This window comes from Megalops cyprinoides, chromosome 9, assembly GCF_013368585.1.
Source record: "Megalops cyprinoides isolate fMegCyp1 chromosome 9, fMegCyp1.pri, whole genome shotgun sequence".
In the NCBI taxonomy this organism is placed as follows: domain Eukaryota; kingdom Metazoa; phylum Chordata; class Actinopteri; order Elopiformes; family Megalopidae; genus Megalops; species Megalops cyprinoides.
This window is the reverse complement of record NC_050591.1, coordinates 35,051,838-35,069,587: the sequence shown is the minus strand read 5'-3', so window position 1 is coordinate 35,069,587 and position 17,750 is coordinate 35,051,838. Positions and strand designations below refer to the sequence as shown.

At 43.6% G+C, this 17,750-nt stretch overlaps 1 protein-coding gene across 1 annotated transcript in view; it reads left to right on the top strand.

Moving 5' to 3' along the window:
- Positions 1–1,202: 1,202 nt before the first annotated feature.
- Positions 1,203–17,750, top strand: part of LOC118782843 (protein CEPU-1-like) — a 253,717-nt gene continuing 237,169 nt past the window's right edge. Inside the window, exon 1 of the mRNA XM_036536446.1 lies at positions 1,203–1,461. Within this exon, the coding sequence (XP_036392339.1) occupies positions 1,401–1,461 (61 nt within the window). The 5' untranslated portion in view covers positions 1,203–1,400. The remainder of the gene's footprint in view (positions 1,462–17,750) is intronic.

Sequence of the window (17,750 nt, the reverse complement as noted above, 5' to 3'; positions counted from 1 at the left end):
AAACACATCTACAACACAGTGTCCCTGTCAGTGCACTGGGGGCTTTCTTTTCTGTTTAGTTCAGGGGGGAAGGCTGACCACAAATGCCCACCAGCACCTCTTCCAGCATCCCCTAGATTCTCTCAGGAAGCCTCCTATTCAAGTACTTACCAAGCCCAGCCACAAGTAGCATCAGCAATCAGGCATGCTCCCAAACATGTGAAACGGTGTAACGGTGTACATCAAGACTAACTCTATGTGTGTAACAAGTAAGCGTTGGAAGAAAAGTTCCAATGACATTGTCCTACCTGGTAAATGAACCCCATAACCCTCTGATTTCTGGGATAGTTCCCTTCTACACCATACTGCCACCTAGAGGTAAAGTTAGATAACAATAACATGCAGTTGTCAGAAATTTGTATCCTATTAAATGTTGTAACCTAACGTATCATCAGTGCCAGACAGCAATAAGCTGTGTATACTGTGACTGCACATAGGAAATATGCTATCAGTATGTGTGTGGAGCTAATACAGTATTTAATACCTGACATTTTAACAATGTGAGTATGTGACAAATGTCACATAATTTAAGTTATCTGGTAGGAAAAATCCTGTTATCTGGGGTTGACCTTGAGGCCTAAGCAGTTGTACTAGCCGTGAAAATCTGGTAATTTTTTCCTATTATTTCATCAATTCATTTAAATACGCTCTCAACTTTTATCCAAATGCAAAGAGACAGACAGACAATCGAAGACCCAGTCAGTGGAGCGAGTAACGGGTGCTCAGGGTAGCCCTGCAAAAATTCAAATCGGATAATACACTTTGCAGCGCAAAGAAGCTCTGTGGCGACCGTTAAGGGACTTGCCATCGAACCGCGTCTACTACATTTGGGCTGAACATAATGTACACGAAACGTAAAAATCGTTAAACCACAGAGGAAGGTGAGTTAAGTAATCCGAATTGACAGAATTGTGCGTTATTTTAATTTTACTTACCCCTGGTGATTGACATAACTTAAGGCAAACAATGTGATTTTTTTTTAAATCAATTACTTAATTCAACTTAATCAATTTATCGACTTTGTCCTTTCGCTTCAATCTATGGAGGAGTAAAACAAATTATGTTATGCGCCAAATACGAAGCCACAGCAGGTTTTTGGACAGAGGCGTCTTTGAAAGCCGTGCAAACGAGCCTATCGCCAGTCAGTCGCGCACAAACTGCGACCAATAGCTGGCTCCTCTCAGAGAGGGATTCTTGCGGCTCTCCTCGTTGACTGTCTCTTGCTCAGGCAAAGACTCGGACTTAACAGTGGGAACTGCGCGCTTTGCTGTAGCACTTCACTCTACAGTGGATTTTAAAAATCACCGTCTGCGTTTTCAAAACACAGCTCCACACGACAGTAAGCTACCCTTTGAATCGCCATGAACAATCCGGTGTGCTGGGCTATCCTGTGCGGGATGGCTGTTCTGCTGCTTCAGCAAGGTATGCTTTCTTAAAATATTTTTTGTTTGTTTGCTGTTTTGCATGCGGCGCACGTACTTTACCTGTGGAAGATCATGTACTCATTACCCTTTCGCTGATTTCATCAGTTAAGAGAAATGACCTCAAACGTGTGACTGTTAGATTGTCACTTTCAGGTCGCGCTAAATTCTGTTGCATAATCTTTGGCTTGCTTTTCTATAGTATGACAAGTAGCTACGGTAAACAAAGTGGTTAGTTTAGCGTGCTTCAGGAGTGGTTGCAATTGCGTGTGGTTTGAATGCGTCTCAGAAAATATTTCGTGAAGGCTGTGATTTCCTCCACATATAATAAACTGTATTTCATTTAATCAAATATGTTTGCTCTTGTCCAGTGTATTGTGGTATAACGGGATTGTGTCCTTGCACGCTCGATTTTATTTATTTTGCAGTCGCGAATGTTAATGTCTTAGAAGTGATTGTTCTTGGATATTTGCCGATACTCTGCCTCTTCGAGCTTTAGTCTGTGGATCCTGCGGATGTGCGTCTTTCAGTCAGATTAAAAAATGAGCAAACGTATAATCAACGCGTTTTAAACACCGCTTTCTTTACAAACAAAAAAAGTTCATAAGAGTTGGTTGTTTAAGCTCGGCAAAATGTGTCCAGGTTGGAAAGTTAATTCGAGCGACCCGAAGCACCAAACTCGATCAATTACTGTAGCCAGCTGCTGATGACACATTCCCTTTTTCAGGAACGAAGAGAAAGATGTATTCGGTGTCCACAAACATCGCTTTGTTAGCAGGTAGTGCAACAGTACGGCGAGATCCGTGGATATGTCATCCACGTTCATAATTTTCGGATGGCCAATGATTCATTGTGGCATTTTTTCGCACCGCCGTTCTTTCCATTTGTTTGAAGTACCGTCTAGGAGTGCTACGGTAGATTTTACGTTACGGTGAAACTACGGTCGTGGTGGTGCCAATATCACGTCGTTTAAAGTCTTAATTAAGAATTTACGGCGAATAACGTATCTGCATCGCATGTATCTTCAGCAATTGTTTTATCCCTTTGCAAACATAGTTCTACACTGTGAAATGGGTCGCGTCTCTTCGTTGTCAAAACGTCGTGAATGGGGACAGGTGTATTGCGGATTGAAAGCACACTCAATAATTTCCTCCTAAAAATATGATTTACGGTGGTGCAAGAGGTTCTGCCGAAGACACACACACAGACACACGCAAAACTTTCTCAATATGCAGCTGTACCTTCATGGTTCAGTTATATATGCTGCAACCTGATGATAAGACATGCCAAGAGCGTGTGCTCAGTCTTGCATCTAATCTGGGGAATATGCAAGTTTTAACCCTTCGTCAATCTGTGGATTCTCTGCGGTTTTAAAGCTGTGCACCAGCTAACGGAACATTGTGAACTGGAGCACATTAAATTACAACCAGTGAACGCCGCGGCAAGCCCTTTGGTAGCGCCAGGCAACTGAAGAAAAAAAAAACGCAAGTCAATCAAGACAGCCCTGACGCACAAGTGGTTGACGCTGAACAATAACCGGGGAGGGGGGTGTACCCCACGGGTGTACCCCACTCCCTGTACCTACGAGTCTGTGGAACACATCCAGGGGTTGTGTTGCCTGGATGCAGCACGTGCCAAGCCACCCCCCCCCCCCCCCCCCTCGCGTCGTCAGTTTCTGAGGTCCCACATGCCCGTGTTTTGCGCCCGGTTTTACCAGCAGCAGCCTGCTGCGGTACAACCAGGAATTATCGGTCATTAAAGGAAAATACGCAGCAACAGATGTTGTTCGGCTTCCGACAGTCAGGACCGAGGAGGCCGTTTATAGTGGTTAGGCTGTCTCCGCGGAGGACGAGATGATCACAGCAGATGGCCTCGGAGATAGCCTTCCCCTGACAACTCTTACAGCGTGTCTACGCCGCTCTTCTCTGGAGAACACGCACCAAATGGTAGTGATTGACTTATGTATGATTGCCAATCTTTTTTTCTTCTTGACTGGATCTCACTTGAGGGACCGTGATGTGTTTGAAAGGTGCTGGATTTAGGTCATGACACGTCTACAATAATGGGATTTTATTCCTTAGCTAGCCAGATTTCATTGGTCACTGTTCTTCCAGTCAGCCCCTGGTGGAGCTACAACAAGGTCACCGCCCGGCCTTAAAATTCTACAAAATTGTGTTCTCTTTAATTAACAAGACATCCATATGAAAAGAAAATGGTAGAGTTGAGCTAATTTCACATCACAGAGTATCCAAAATGATCTATAAAGGCCATTAAAATTTCTGCTAATTGTGATGAAATTCCAAAAATTCACCACATACACAGCACATTAACAAGCTCACTAAGATGGCGGTGAAGGCATGCGATTTCTGTATCGGCATCTGTGTAGAGCACTGAAGAGGCTTGCACAGAGTGGTCAAAGTCCTCTTCATTCTTTCATCATCGAGGTAAATAATTAATCGGACTCCACTGTCCGCTCTGACAGCAGTATGATTCTCATTCACATGCTCAGTGCAAACATTTCAACAGAGCGTACCCAGTAATCAAGTGATGAAGTGGAATAGGTATATTACATATTATTTTGGTGGGATTTTGTCATATTCACCCAAAATTTGGGGCAAATATGGGTGGGGGGAGGGGGAAGTCACCATAATGACATCATCATGGAACACGATACATTGTGACAACTTTACTGTTACTTTTTCAGCTGTAGTAATTAATTCATTAAAGGTGCCATTGCTTAATTTCTTTCATGACATGTGCATCCATGATATTAGTTAAACCAGTGTAGCAGTAGTTCTTTGGAAAGTTCCAAATCCTTCTCAGAATGGTTAAACGTTAATTAATTTTTCCCTGCCCAGTGTCATTCTAGCCCAATTTCACAGTTATTTGGAAGAAAAAAAAATCAAATCAAATAAAAAAAAAAAAAAACATATCACCATAAATCCTTGGATGTCGAAAAGACAGGTTGAATTCCAGACATAGATGGAGCCTCAGTCTGATCCTGACATCAATGTACAAAATCATCCTTTCCCGAGAAAAAAGAAATCTTCATTTCCTGTGGAAACCATAAAAATCCTGAGGTCACGCTGTTGAATCACACTGGCCTACATCGCCGAGCAGTGATGGCTGTTGGACCGGTATCATTAACCAAGCGCCAAACATGGACGAGCCTCTTTATTTCCCTTTAAAAGACCCCCTGTCTGTCTCAGGGAGACACGTCCGCGCCTGGTCCTGAGAAGTGCGGTCTCATTTCTCTCAATGTGACACGTCCCCAGTGCTTCACAGCACACCACGTTATTAAGCAAATTAGGTGTATTAGGAGCAGATGATATGTGCGCGTAATTGATATCTGTTACTGACCAGATGTGAAATTGCCACTCTGCCCATCTCGTAAATAGGGACAGAGGGGTTGCCCATTTCCCAAATGAGCAAGTGATAAATAGGGGGTGGACCGGTTCTGCTATCACATTTGTGGCAGCCATGGCAAACCCTGGCCTCTGATGTTCACGCTGTTTTCAGGTCGGCTCAATTGATTAAAAAGTGAAGAAAAAAAAAGAAATCTGTGGTTAATGAGAACTAATTTCATGATATTCAATTTATACCGCGCATGTGCTGTCTTGCTGGTAACATTTTGAGGTTACACTTGTATTCAGTAAGACTTTGATAAATAATGCATACCCCGTGATGGGTTTACACACTGAAATAGTAATTTGGTATTTTGTGCATTTACATATTACCCTGCGTGCCAAGGCTTTTTGGAATCTGACAAGATCTTGTTTTCTTTGTTGCAAAAAAAAAAAATTAAGCAACTCCTCCCATTGCTTTGGTAGTGTTTTTGTGGCTTTGGGGTGGTTTGCTCATAAACATTCATAAGATGAAATAATAAATACACACCTGAGCAAACAGAACAGTGTACTTCTCGTGCTCTGGGTGAACGGGGCCACATTTCACCCTGTGCTGGGCAGCACCTGTTCTGTTCAGTCGGTAGTTTTGCAGAGGTCTGTTTTTTTTTTTTTTTTTTTGTGAGTGCAATAAACAGTGTGTGGCATTTGCTGTAAAAAGCAGAGTGACTCCATATGAGAACTAATTACATTTTAGGTGTACTGTCATAACTATATGTCATACTCGACAGTTGTGTTCTACCTGCAGTTCTCCATAAAGCCTTTGCATATTAATACAAACGAATACGTCTAGTTTTAAATGGGAGGGCGAAGTCAAAGATTTTTTTTTTTTTTTGTCTAATGGTTTACATTGGCTGACTGCTTGTCGGAATATTTTATAATACTTCTTATGAAATAAACATATTTGGAGATTGTTTGTCTCTAATTTTGTAAGATGTGTGCTTTATCCGCTTTTGGTTTAGGTTTGGGTCAGTCTTAATATTAAAGTGATGGACATGAATATTCCTAATGTATAGCAGTGTGAATCCTTTGAAGTTTTACTGGAAGCAGGTTAGTGGAACTTGGTGCAAAATGCCTGCAGATTGTATTTACAAGTGGCTATACTGTCACATCCCATAGGTAAATTAGGAGTTAGTTAAAAAGAAAAAAAAAAAAACATTAGGATGGTAGTATTGAGTATTTGCCAAGGAAGTTACACATCTGACATTATACAGACAGCCTGTGAAAAAAAGAGACCAGATTAGCTATAGTCCCTGCTCACAGCACATCACAGAAAACCGAAATTACTCAGGCACATTTTACATATGACTGTTGTGCGTGGTCTTAACTTTCTGCTGGTAAAAATAGATTTTCCCGGGTTCTGGTGCAGGGCTGCTCGACTGCAGTCGCAGAGGGATGCAAAGCAGCCCGTTTGCTGCTCTCTTTAACACGCTAACTCTCTCCGAAGTGGGCAGGCCAGCTCAAGTGCCTCAATCAAGACAATGATTTGTTGAATCAGGTGGTTAAGTGGCTGGTTGGAATGAAATGCTGAAAATTACTCGGGTTTCGAGGTATCGGGGGGAGGGGGAGGAGTGGCTCCATGACCAGCATGTGTTAATCTCAGGTTTGTTTTCCTCCTTATTCAAAGAAGAGGTTTCGCAGTAGCTCCCTTTTCTGGCCTCTGTGATTGTGCAGAGAGTAGGATTCAGGTCACTGTTGTTTTCCCAGGCAGCTGTGCCTCTTTTTCGATCACACAGCACTGGCGTACCTTGTACAGCACAAAGCTACATACATTTGAACTAGTTTTACAGTTTTGACATCCTCCAGCCCCACAAGCAGCAGGCTGGCTCCAGGTACTTTTTCTATGCTTAGAGATAATGTGCTATTTTGTGTTACTTGAGCAGGTACATCACCTGTAAATATTGGTTATAGACTGTTTGACAAGTAGTAAAATGTTAAAGCCGTTAGTAAGTTGGCAACAGTAATAATGAGAATAAGCGAAGGTGATGACCATCATAATTGTGGAAGATGGCAATCTGTACAGATGCGAAAAAAAGAGTGAAAATTCACTCACGGCTCAGAGATTCCTGCTGGTTTTGCAATGTTGTCAGCAGAAGGGAGCACCCTGGAGCTGCACTCAGCTTCTTACGATTTTGCCATTACAGATGCGCTGACACTGGTTAAGGGTGCTGGTGGGGCACGGTGGCAGAAGGTAGCTAGCTCACTAACCACCACGGATGATGAGCACTGCAGTGTAACAGCACCTCCCCTGCAGAGAGGCTGAGAGGAGCTAATACGCACTTGTTGACAGGGTGACAGGGCCAGGCAGAAGCGAGTCCTCTAACAAGAATTTTTTGCAGCCATTAAATTCTTATTAGCACAAAAAAAAATACCTTTTGTTCCTGCAAAAAAAGTTAAGTTTTGGTCTGTTGGCTAGGAACACATTTGCATTTGCTCCCCCCCCCCCCCCCATTTTCTCCCCAATTTGGAATGGCAAATTCCTCTGAATTCTGGAACGTCCAATTTTATCATGATCGATGTTTGGTCCCATTGCACAGCCCCCACTGTCAATCCGGGAGAGCATGGACAAGCACGTGCCCTCCTCCGAGACACATGATGTCAGCCACTGCTTCTTTTTGCACTGCGGTCCACAAGCTAAGCTAGCACAGAGATGAGTTGGAGGAAGACATTTCGTATGCAGCTTTGGCACGTGGACCACAGGCACCCAGTCGACCAGCAGGGGTCACTGTTGCTAATGGGACCAAACTCCCTGCCGACATACCCACCCCTATCCCCAGTGGAACGAAGCCGATGTGTTCTGCCTGTGAGCTCACGGTCACTATCAGCTAGTGACACGGTTGGGTTCGAACCCGGGCCATAGCGCTCACTCTACACTCAGAACGGGTGCTTTTACCGACTGAGCCACTTGGGGACACATCCGCAAATTGGGACCCCATTTGCGGATGCTTTAATGAAATTAGTTGTGCTATTTTTATAATGTTGCATCCAGTCTGTCTGTCTGTCTGTCTGTCTGCCGATCTGCCGGTCTACCTGCCTGTCTGCCTGTGAGCTCACGGTCACGGTCACTGTCAGCTAGTGACACAGTCGGGTTCGAACCCGGGCCATAGCACTCACTCTACGCTCAGAACGGGTGCTTTTACTGACTGAGCCACTTGGGGACCCCATTTGCGGATGCTTTAATGAAATTAGTTGTGCTATGTTTATAATGTTGCATCTGGTCTGGTCTGCTGCCCCCCCCACCACCTTCTGTGGCATTTTCCTCTCTGCTTAGGTCAGATGTTCCAGGTGGGATTGACATCACTAAATTTAACCCAGGAAAGCTGCGTCAATGCAAGGCCAGCTTTCACAAAGGCTCTGCGTGCAAGGTAGCACTCCACCACAGCCTCCTGATTCTTGTGGCTTTTAAACTAGCAAAATTTACAAGAAATAATTGGTTTTACAATACTTGTTTCAGAGTTCATTTGTGCACCAGCTGTTGTTTTCACACAGGCACATATGAAGGCAATTCACCTTTAAACACAGAACAATAAAAAGGCAAATATGAAAACTAACTGAAGTAAGCTGCCACAAGCACTCCCCAAAGACAGCAGCTTGGGGCCAGGCCAGCAAAATGTGCTTCCATTACAGGCAGGTCTATAAAAAATACATGAAACAAACCCCAAAAATCCCTAGTAAGGCACAGACAGACTGGATAGCTGACCATTCACTGGCCTTTCTGGAGACAAACCAACATCCCTGTAAAACTGCATCGCAAAGCACAGAACAGACTCTCCCAAAGGGCACAGTGAGCTGTGCCATTTTTAAAGACTCGCTGATGAGGTAAGAGCCGGCAGCTGCTCTGATTAGTGATGATCTGCAGCTGCTGCCACGGCTATGAGTAGGACCAGCGCTGTCCATGGTCCTGCAGCATTTCTGTGATTCAGGCTGGCGCTGTCCAGGGTCCTTCAGTGCAACTGTCAGTAGGGCTAGCGCTGCTCATGGTCCTGCAGCACTCCTGTGAGTAAAGCTGACACTGCCCATGGTGTGCAGCACTCCTGTGAGTAAAGATGACTCTGCCCATGGTGTGCTGCACTCCTGTGAGTAAAGCTGGGGCTGTCCATGGTGTGCAGCACTCCTGTGAGTAAAGATGACTCTGCCCATGGTGTGCTGCACTCCTGTGAGTAAAGATGACTCTGCCCATGGTGTGCTGCACTCCTGTGAGTAAAGCTGGGGCTGTCCATGGCTTGGCTGCACTCCTGTGAGTTGGGCTAGTGCTGTCCATGGTCCTGCAGCAGTTCTGTGAGTTGGGCTGGTGCTGTTCATGGTTCTGCAGCAGTCCTGGTCTGCACAGGGGCCTACGATGCTGAAAGGGCAGCGGTTGGAATGCCTAAGAGATAGGAGCAGCCCTCTCTGTGTCCAATTGACAGGATCTATGGCTTTTGTTCTCTGAAACTGTCATCTGAGACCCACTGTGATGAAGGCTGATAAAAAGCCGGGATGCGTCAGTAGGACTTTCTTCCCATCCTTTTTTTTTTTTTTTTGCAGTGAGGAGGCCAAACTAATTAAAAATAGAGTGAAAATGAGGTCCATATCCAGTTTGGTCTCTTGTGTTTTTGGGAGTGCTGTGTGTTCTTTTTTACTCCAGAATTTCTCCACCAGAAACAGAGACTTATGAACCACATATCAGACATCTGCAGTCTCTCCCCAGCATTAATCAGGCCTGCTTATATATCATGTCCAACTCTGAAAATCCTCTCAGATCTCTGCATTCTCTCCAGTAGCTGGTTTCGGGCCTTGTCCATCGCCCCCCCCAGTCTGCCTGTCTGCCTGCTCAGCTGCCATCAGGCTCTGCTAGACTACCTTAAACTCCACTGTTTGACTAGTCTTTTCCCTCTCCCCGCCTCATCCCTTTCTCTCATCCTGTGCAAACATCTCCTCATCTTTCATAACCGGCTGCCGAATTAAGGATGAATGCAGTTCAAAACTTGCACTAGCATAACGATCCCTCAAACACACCTTCCCGAGAAATCCTGAAAAATGCTGAGAAGTGCTGTGAAGTGCTGAGGAGTCCTCATCTACCCCCTGTACGCTTGCCTGCGCTGTGTCCTCCCCAGCTGCTGCCTGTCTGCCGGTCTGCCTGTCTGCCGGTCTGCTGGTCTGCCTGTCTACCTGCCTGTCTATCTGTCTGCCTGTCTGCTGGTCTGTCTGTCTGCCTGTCTACCTGCCTGTCTGTCTGTCTGCCTGTCTGCTGGTCTGTCTGTCTGTCTGTCTACCTGCCTGTCTGTCTGTCTGCCTGTCTGCTGGTCTGCCAGTCTGCCTGTCTGCCGGTCTGCTGGTCTGCCTGTCTGCCGGTCTGCTGGTCTGCCAGTCTGCCTGTCTGCCGGTCTGCTGGTCTGCCTGTCTACCTGCCTGTCTATCTGTCTGCCTGTCTGCTGGTCTGTCTGTCTGTCTGCCTGTCTACCTGCCTGTCTGTCTGTCTGCTGGTCTGCCAGTCTGCCTGTCTGCCGGTCTGCTGGTCTGCCTGTCTGTCTGCCGGTCTGCCTGTCTGCCTCTCTGCCTCTCTGCTCAGCAATGTCCAGCAAGGGCCGGCCTTGTCTCATCTTTGGCTTGCTAGTGATTTAATGCATTCATCTAAATTATGTGAAATAATACTATGACAGTGTATGAATTAGTTAATGGTTGTACATGTAATATTAACCACCAAGATGAATTTAGATGTAGTAAAATACATTGCTTTCAAAACCATTTTACAGCAAAATTTTCAGCTCTGTATCAGTTATATCAAATTATTTAAGCTCTGGAATTATAACTGATAAAATTCAGAAAATCAAATGTGTAAGCAAGTGTGCATGTTGTTTGACAATCTCCCGAGTGAAGTGAACCAAGATATCATTTGCTTTTGTGGCATTACAGGTGAATGTGAAGCCATTATTGGTTATGTTGTAATATTATCTTGTACAGGCTGTACTGTTCAAGAGCCCAAAGTAGTGCGTGTCTGACATTATGATGTGTATAATATGTTGCCATTGAGGGTGTGTGTGTGCGTGTATGTATGTGTAGTAGAAGGTCTCTGTGAAGGACGTTCTTTTGTTCTTCCTGTCCCCGGCTTTCGCGATCCTTTCCCTGCTCTGAATGCGCGCCATTATTCTCTGAAGGTGGGACCATCCGGCACGCCTTCCAAGTTTGCCGCTCTGACCCAAGGCGGCGTTCGGTAATTTTAATGATCCGGAGAAGCTCGGCTTCCCGGGGTAAAGACCCGGGCCGCGCCGCGAGCGCTGAGCGGAATGATCGTTAGGCGCGTGAACGGCGAGGAGATGGCGGCGCGGATCTTTTTTAGCCTGTTTTTAATGGTGTGCAGACGGGGCTGTGATCCCTCTGTCTGTGATTAATATGTACCTGGCAGGTCATCAGTCTGGTGGCGTGGAGAGCTCAGGAATTTCATCTAGCGCTGTCACTTATCATAGTTAAAGCCTGTGACGCACTGATTAAAATAGGACAGAGCGTTCAGCGGGGGGGGGGGAGGCTTGTGGAGGGTTTATGAAAGCCTACGAGATCAGCACAGAACTCATCTCCTGCACACAGATCAGTCGACGCTCACCGCACACTCTAATAATCACTCCTGTAACGTGTTAATACTATACGCATGTTCAAAAATGCAGTTTACTCTGGGAGTAACGTGAGTAACGTGAACTCTTTTCTCTTTTTAAATTGATGTCACAGTTAATTTTGAGTCTGAGGCCATGATGCCATCCAATGTAATGTATAAGAGTCTTACCTACCAGCCAATCACGCGGCTCCTAGCTGAGATGATGAGGACTGAGATCCCAGTTGCCAATGGACACCCTCCTTCAAGCACGTTTCCTTGGGCAACCCATCACTATCAGAATGTAGCAGCTTTCAATGCATTTAGAGCGTAACCATACATTTTGAGTGTAACCATATAGATGTTGACGCTTGTGAAGGATGGAGATTTAAAAAGAACAGTAATAAAAATAAAAAGAGTCAAAGTTGTTCTGCTGTTTTCAGGTTTTGTTCTGCAGTTAGACAAATTACATGCTTCTCTTGCGTTTGGAGGTAGGACACTCAGCCACAAATATAAACAGTCGATTGGTCTCGCTTTCACCCAGAAAATCTTGCAGGAAGAAAAAAAGCCTGCACTCCTGACGACTTAGAAAAAGATGCTTTTTAGAGGACATCAACCTCATCTGAACCCTTTTTGAATATTTCCTCCACATCCATGAAAAAAACAGAAAACAGGTGGCAACATCAGTCTGAAACAGGCTGTGACTCTGAATTTATACTGGCTGTTTTTGTCCTTTTATACTTAGATTCAGACAGTGCAGAATCAAAGATGATTAATCATCCTCACGTGTCTCTGTTTGGTGGATTTATGAGTGTCTACCCACAGTAACAATGCCATGTAATTATCCTGTCTCTGATGCTGTTCTCTGTCCACATTTTATATGGTTTCTCGAGAAAGGCTAATTTTATGCACCCTCAACAGACTCTGGGTGTAAGTGAATGAAAAGGACACCATGATGTTTACCTCAGTGTTAAGGCTTCTCTAAACAGAAGCGAGAAATTTGAAACCACTTTGAGCCTACTTCTAACCACGTCCTGGATGTTTTCTGAGTGTTGTGATGAAGGATTGAATCAAGATTAAACCTCAATTACCATGTTCAATTGCTATCTCCAAACAAAGCTGTGAGATTGCATCTCTCCCCCCTCAACCCCCCCCCCAACCCCCCCCCCGGTGCTGTTTATCTGCATCTGTCGCAAAATGCTTCCAACGAGGTCAGCTCTCTTGACATTAGCAAATGAGTTTATTGACAGAACGTACATAGAGGCGGAGGCGCCAGAGCCCCCAAAAACCGTAGACCTCTGCCTGGTTTCTCACAGCGTAGAGAGGCAGTTTCAGCATGGGGGTGTCACAGCATGAGCCGCCTTCCCATCTGCCTGAGCCCGGAGTTAATTATTCAATGTCATTATTTGGACAGACAGTCAGCTCACCTCGCATCTGACATCTGAGCACAGCATGCCAGTCAAATGCTTAGAGGCCGTACTATGCAGACATGAATCTAAACAAATATGAATCTCCAGACCTGATATTCATTTACTCGGTCACTACCCATTCTCTGCCTTTCAAGTACTTGGTATGAACAACAAGGATTCACTGACAGGTTACAACTGAGGAAGAATATTGAATTAAGCAGGCTTTGATGGAAATAGTTGTTTCCCTGCTTCAGTAGTCTCCTTGGCACACCATTAGTTGCATTATGGATGGCAGACTGAGAAGGAAGGGGATACAGTGGGCTAACTGGTAGCTTTACAACTGCTATAATGTAAGCCGTAGAAACTGAATACGAGAGTCCTTATAAATGCACAATAAGCACATATTGACCTGGTTAAGAGTCCTTTCCCCCCCTCTTCCTTAGAGCTGAAGACTGTGTGTACAGGGCACAGTTAGTCAGCATCCAGGACCCTCTTATCACCTTGTCTTACAACCTTGAGCAGTTCAGCAAGAGGAAGAAAAAAAAAAGCATTTCGCACAAGCTGGCTGTCCCCAGGGGAAGTCTGTTCCCCACCTCTCGAGGAAGCAGTAGGATGCTCTTGTTTTCTTTGCTGAAGAGGCTAATTCTGCCATACCCAAAAGGGCAGGCCCTTTTTCCTTCCTCCAGCTCTAATCCGGCTGACAACTCAGCCACCCAAGTCTTTTTCCTCCGGCACCAAGCAAGCTGACAAATCACCCAGGTGACCCGAGTCACCCTCTCATGATACACTGCTAGAGGTGTCGAGCAAGAGCCGGTGATGTCAGCGAGCGGGGGGAAGGGGCACGATGTCATTCCTTATGCATCAAAGTGAAATAGCCAATCAGGACAAAGGTCTAAATTAAAGCTGCTGGCTGACAGAGCAGGGAGCCTGAAATGGTGCCAGACCCCATGTGGAAAGTTTGCAGTGTACTCTTTTTTGAAAAGGGCCAAATAACTGTTTCACACAGCCAACCAAGCCTTATGGACAGAGGAGTCATGATGGATCCAGTCCTTCAGTGGATGTTGGGACTCCGGCTCCAGCAGAGTTCTCATAGCCCCAATGGTATGCGTTAGCCCTAATGGCCAGGATCTTAGTAGGTATGAATCTAGTAGAAGACATCTAAACACAATATAAGTTCCATGACGGGGACCTTCATGTTGGAAATGATACTAAATGTTTAATTGAAAGCTTGGGTGGGGTTGTCCGCTGGGACGGGAGGCAAAATGTAACTATTGGGTAATGTCACCTATATCTGGTGCTAAGTAAAAACTAGAACTAAAACTTTCTGGACTCAGGCCTTTGTGTACTAGATCTGAGGAGGACTGTAAGTTAAAAAACATATGCCATTTAAAATTTCACCCAGAACTTTTACCTTTGACATAATGTTGCAAAAGTTTTAATCTACAGGAGTCCAGAAGCTTGTTAACTGTTTTTTTTTTCTGTCTCCAGCAGGTTAATTATGTCTGCTCTCTTTTGAGCCATAATTATGTAGATGGAAGTTTCCTCATATTCTTATTTCAAATTGTTTTTTTCACATTCTTCCCAAAGATAGAAAAAGTAAAGCTGGCATTACTTCCTTTCGTATAAACCTGGATAAATACGTGCAGCATTTTCTCAAATTTATGTCTTTTTCCAAATTTTCTCTCTTAACGCACCAGGAGAGGTGTGGTGTGGAACACTCACGCAAAGATGTGCAAGAAAGTGACGCTTTGCAACAATGTTTATGACTGTCAGGTCTGTGACAGGCAAGGATGCCTCCACTCAGACGGCGTTCGAGTGGAGTTATTTATGGTAGGCCGTCTGAAGGTCTCCAAAGCGCATAAACACACCATCAAAATCAGGGGAAGTTTTAGGATAAGAAAGTGAACATACCTTTCCGAATGTCAGGATTCAAGATGAAGGACAGAGGAACTGAAGAACCTGAACACCAAGAACTTGGCCCTTTAACTGCAGTTGAAACCGCAAAGTGTATAACGTGAAGTGTTCTTGAAAGACTAGATTGACTTCTAAATCGTGACATTCAACATAGACCACTCAGGTTTGGTAAAATTCTACAGATTTTCACTCATTATTTGGACCTTTTCTCAATTTTTGCCAATGCGTTCAACCACTATATCTTAATATGAGTGGAATCTTGTGCAGCTAGAATTTAACCTCGACTGATTCATACTCATACCTCTGGTATGGCACTTTAAAAGCATGAAGCCTTTTTATGTCTCTCACACATTTGTTTTCCATCATCTTCACCCAGGTTCCAACAGACATTTCTAAGCAATATTTATAATAGATGTCTCTGCTCAGAAAGATTTTCCTTAGTCCTTGTTTTTGGATTTAGGGTGTTCTGAAAGTGCAGGCAGCCAAAATCAAGATGAAACATTATGCGCCTTTCCTGCACGAATAAGTTGGTTCCTAATTTGACGTTTTGGAAATTATTTGCAAATCTCAGCATTGCTTCACTGCCGATTCTGCACTACTTACTGAATGGCATTAAGGCTTAGGGGGGATCCTCGTAATTAAATGTTCAACGCCTGAGTGGCCATCTTAATGGTTCCTCTCAGTCAATATAAAACAGAATATTTCTCATTAATCATGACCCTTTGTTACGGCTTCCTGTTAACTGCTTAATACTGCTAAAAACTGTCTTTTTTTTGGATCAGTTTATGTGCAGATGTTCTGGCAATATCAAGCATTTGTTTGTTAATTTATACAGTATTGTGTCTCCAGGAGGCATCCTATTTGCATATGAAGATAATGTCTCAAAAACAGAAAAAAAGAAAAGCAACAACAATTTTATTCTTTTTTATTTTAAACTCTTTATTTTAAAATCACCTTATTCAGGCTTATTAGTTTATTATCGTGATGGTCAAATTGCTTTGATCCCTTTTTGTTCAATCTGTAGAGGAGCATGTAGAATAAGTTTAAAATATTTGTTGAAGAAAATGTATTCCTTGCAATGATAGGTCAAAGCATTTTCACACCTGGCCTGGAATTGATTATGATTTTCTTGAGATATGGAAGCTCAGCTGGCTATTGTTGACTGTTCCTCAGAATGACTCATTAGCATTTGCTGATTTTACTTATGAATATTAATATGTTGTCAGAGAACAATAATCATGGGAGTAAAAAAAAAAAAACAATGCAGTCCTAATCAGTTCTTAAGATTTAACCTCTAGTTTATCAGGGAGTGTTGTGATAAAGAATATTGTTTCAAAGGAGGACGGACTCCAAAAATTTTAATCTCAGGCAGTACAACACATGCAAACAAAAAACGGAAATTACAGGAAAAGTAACACATCAAGAATGCATTTATGCCAAGCTGAACTGAAAGACTTAGAAACAGTCGGATTTGGAGGTATGCAGTGGTATTCTTTGCCTGGCTCTACAGCTCCTTCAGCAGGTGCAATGCTCCCGTTTACTGTGTGTAACTTCCCTTGAGGCACTTTCCCCTGTAAAAGCACAAGTCCTGGTATTTTTGAGTCAACCTGAAAAAAAGATATCTTGCACTTGAAAGCACCAGATGTCCATATGAAATCCATGTCCATGGGTATGAGAAATTCCAATAATTGTGTTCATTAAATTCATAAAGATGTTTTTTTTTTAAAAAAACAAAAACCGGTTCCTCTTTTTACATCAAAGCAGATCTGTAATCCTGCTTTCAGAGGTTAGACACAGGCTGAGATAACATTTTTACAGTGCCCTTATCTTATTCATATTCTAAGTTAACGTGCTCGTTAGCGGCAAGTATTCCTAAATTGGGCAAGCAAGGAGAAAATAAGAGGCAGGAAGCATCCCACCATTCACATTCTAGGATGTGCTTGAGGTACATTTTTGCATATCAAACAGCAAAGACTAAAACCGCTTCCACATGCAAATTGCTTTTTATTCCAGAGGTCTGACAGGGTCCAGACTCCTAATGGCAAAGCTGGCATCGTACATTTTGTAAACCATATAAAATACCTGCCACATTTAAATATAACCACATTAAACAACACAGGTTTATTGTTTACCTTGACCGTTTCTATCGTAATTTGATCTATGAGGAAAGTAATCAAAAGACTCAGTGACCTTGTGTAGGTAAGGCTGTGTTTGAAAGTATGTTTTTCAGAGAAAATCCCCTTCACCTGTTTCAGAACACAAGCCTTGTTTGTGTTTTAAAGCAAAGCCAACTCGTAGGTGCAGTGCGTAGCCTGCAGCAAAAGTATTGACTCTTTGTGTGGGAAAGGTGATGTGCCTCTTTCCCAAAGCACCATCTTGAGAATGAGCTTGACCTCTGCAAGGATGTGATGGTTATTTATTCATCCGGTCAGTGTTGCACGGTCATAACGTTGATATTTTCTGCTATTTAGAGCGCTGCATGTAGTACATAACACTATATTAAAATTTGATTGATCATAAAACATATGCCACTGTAATGACTGGAGTGCCTTGGGAAAATACAAAGAATGTTTATCTCCCATTCCTTTAATGTCATCAACAGGGAAACTTTGATTACAGCTCTGACTCAAATGCCAGTGTTCAAAAGTTGACAGACATGCTAATGAGACTGTGTAGAAATGACATTAATATTTGATAGTCCCCAGATAAATGTACTGTGTGATATAAAAAAGGTTAAAGCCATGCCACTTTCTGTGAAAGTTAACTGTGAGGGGTTATGTGAATGCTTCAAATCCATTCATGGATTTCAGAGGCTGGTGGTACCATGTGTCACATTTCAGCAAAGCCAACTCAGCCTAGAACATAAAGTGAAAGCCACCATTACTTTATTGTCATTTAGCAGATGCTCTCATCCAGAGTGACTTACATAGGTTACAATTCTATCTATTTATATAGCTCAATATTTACAGAGGCAATTGTTGGTTAAGTACCTTGCCCAAGGGTA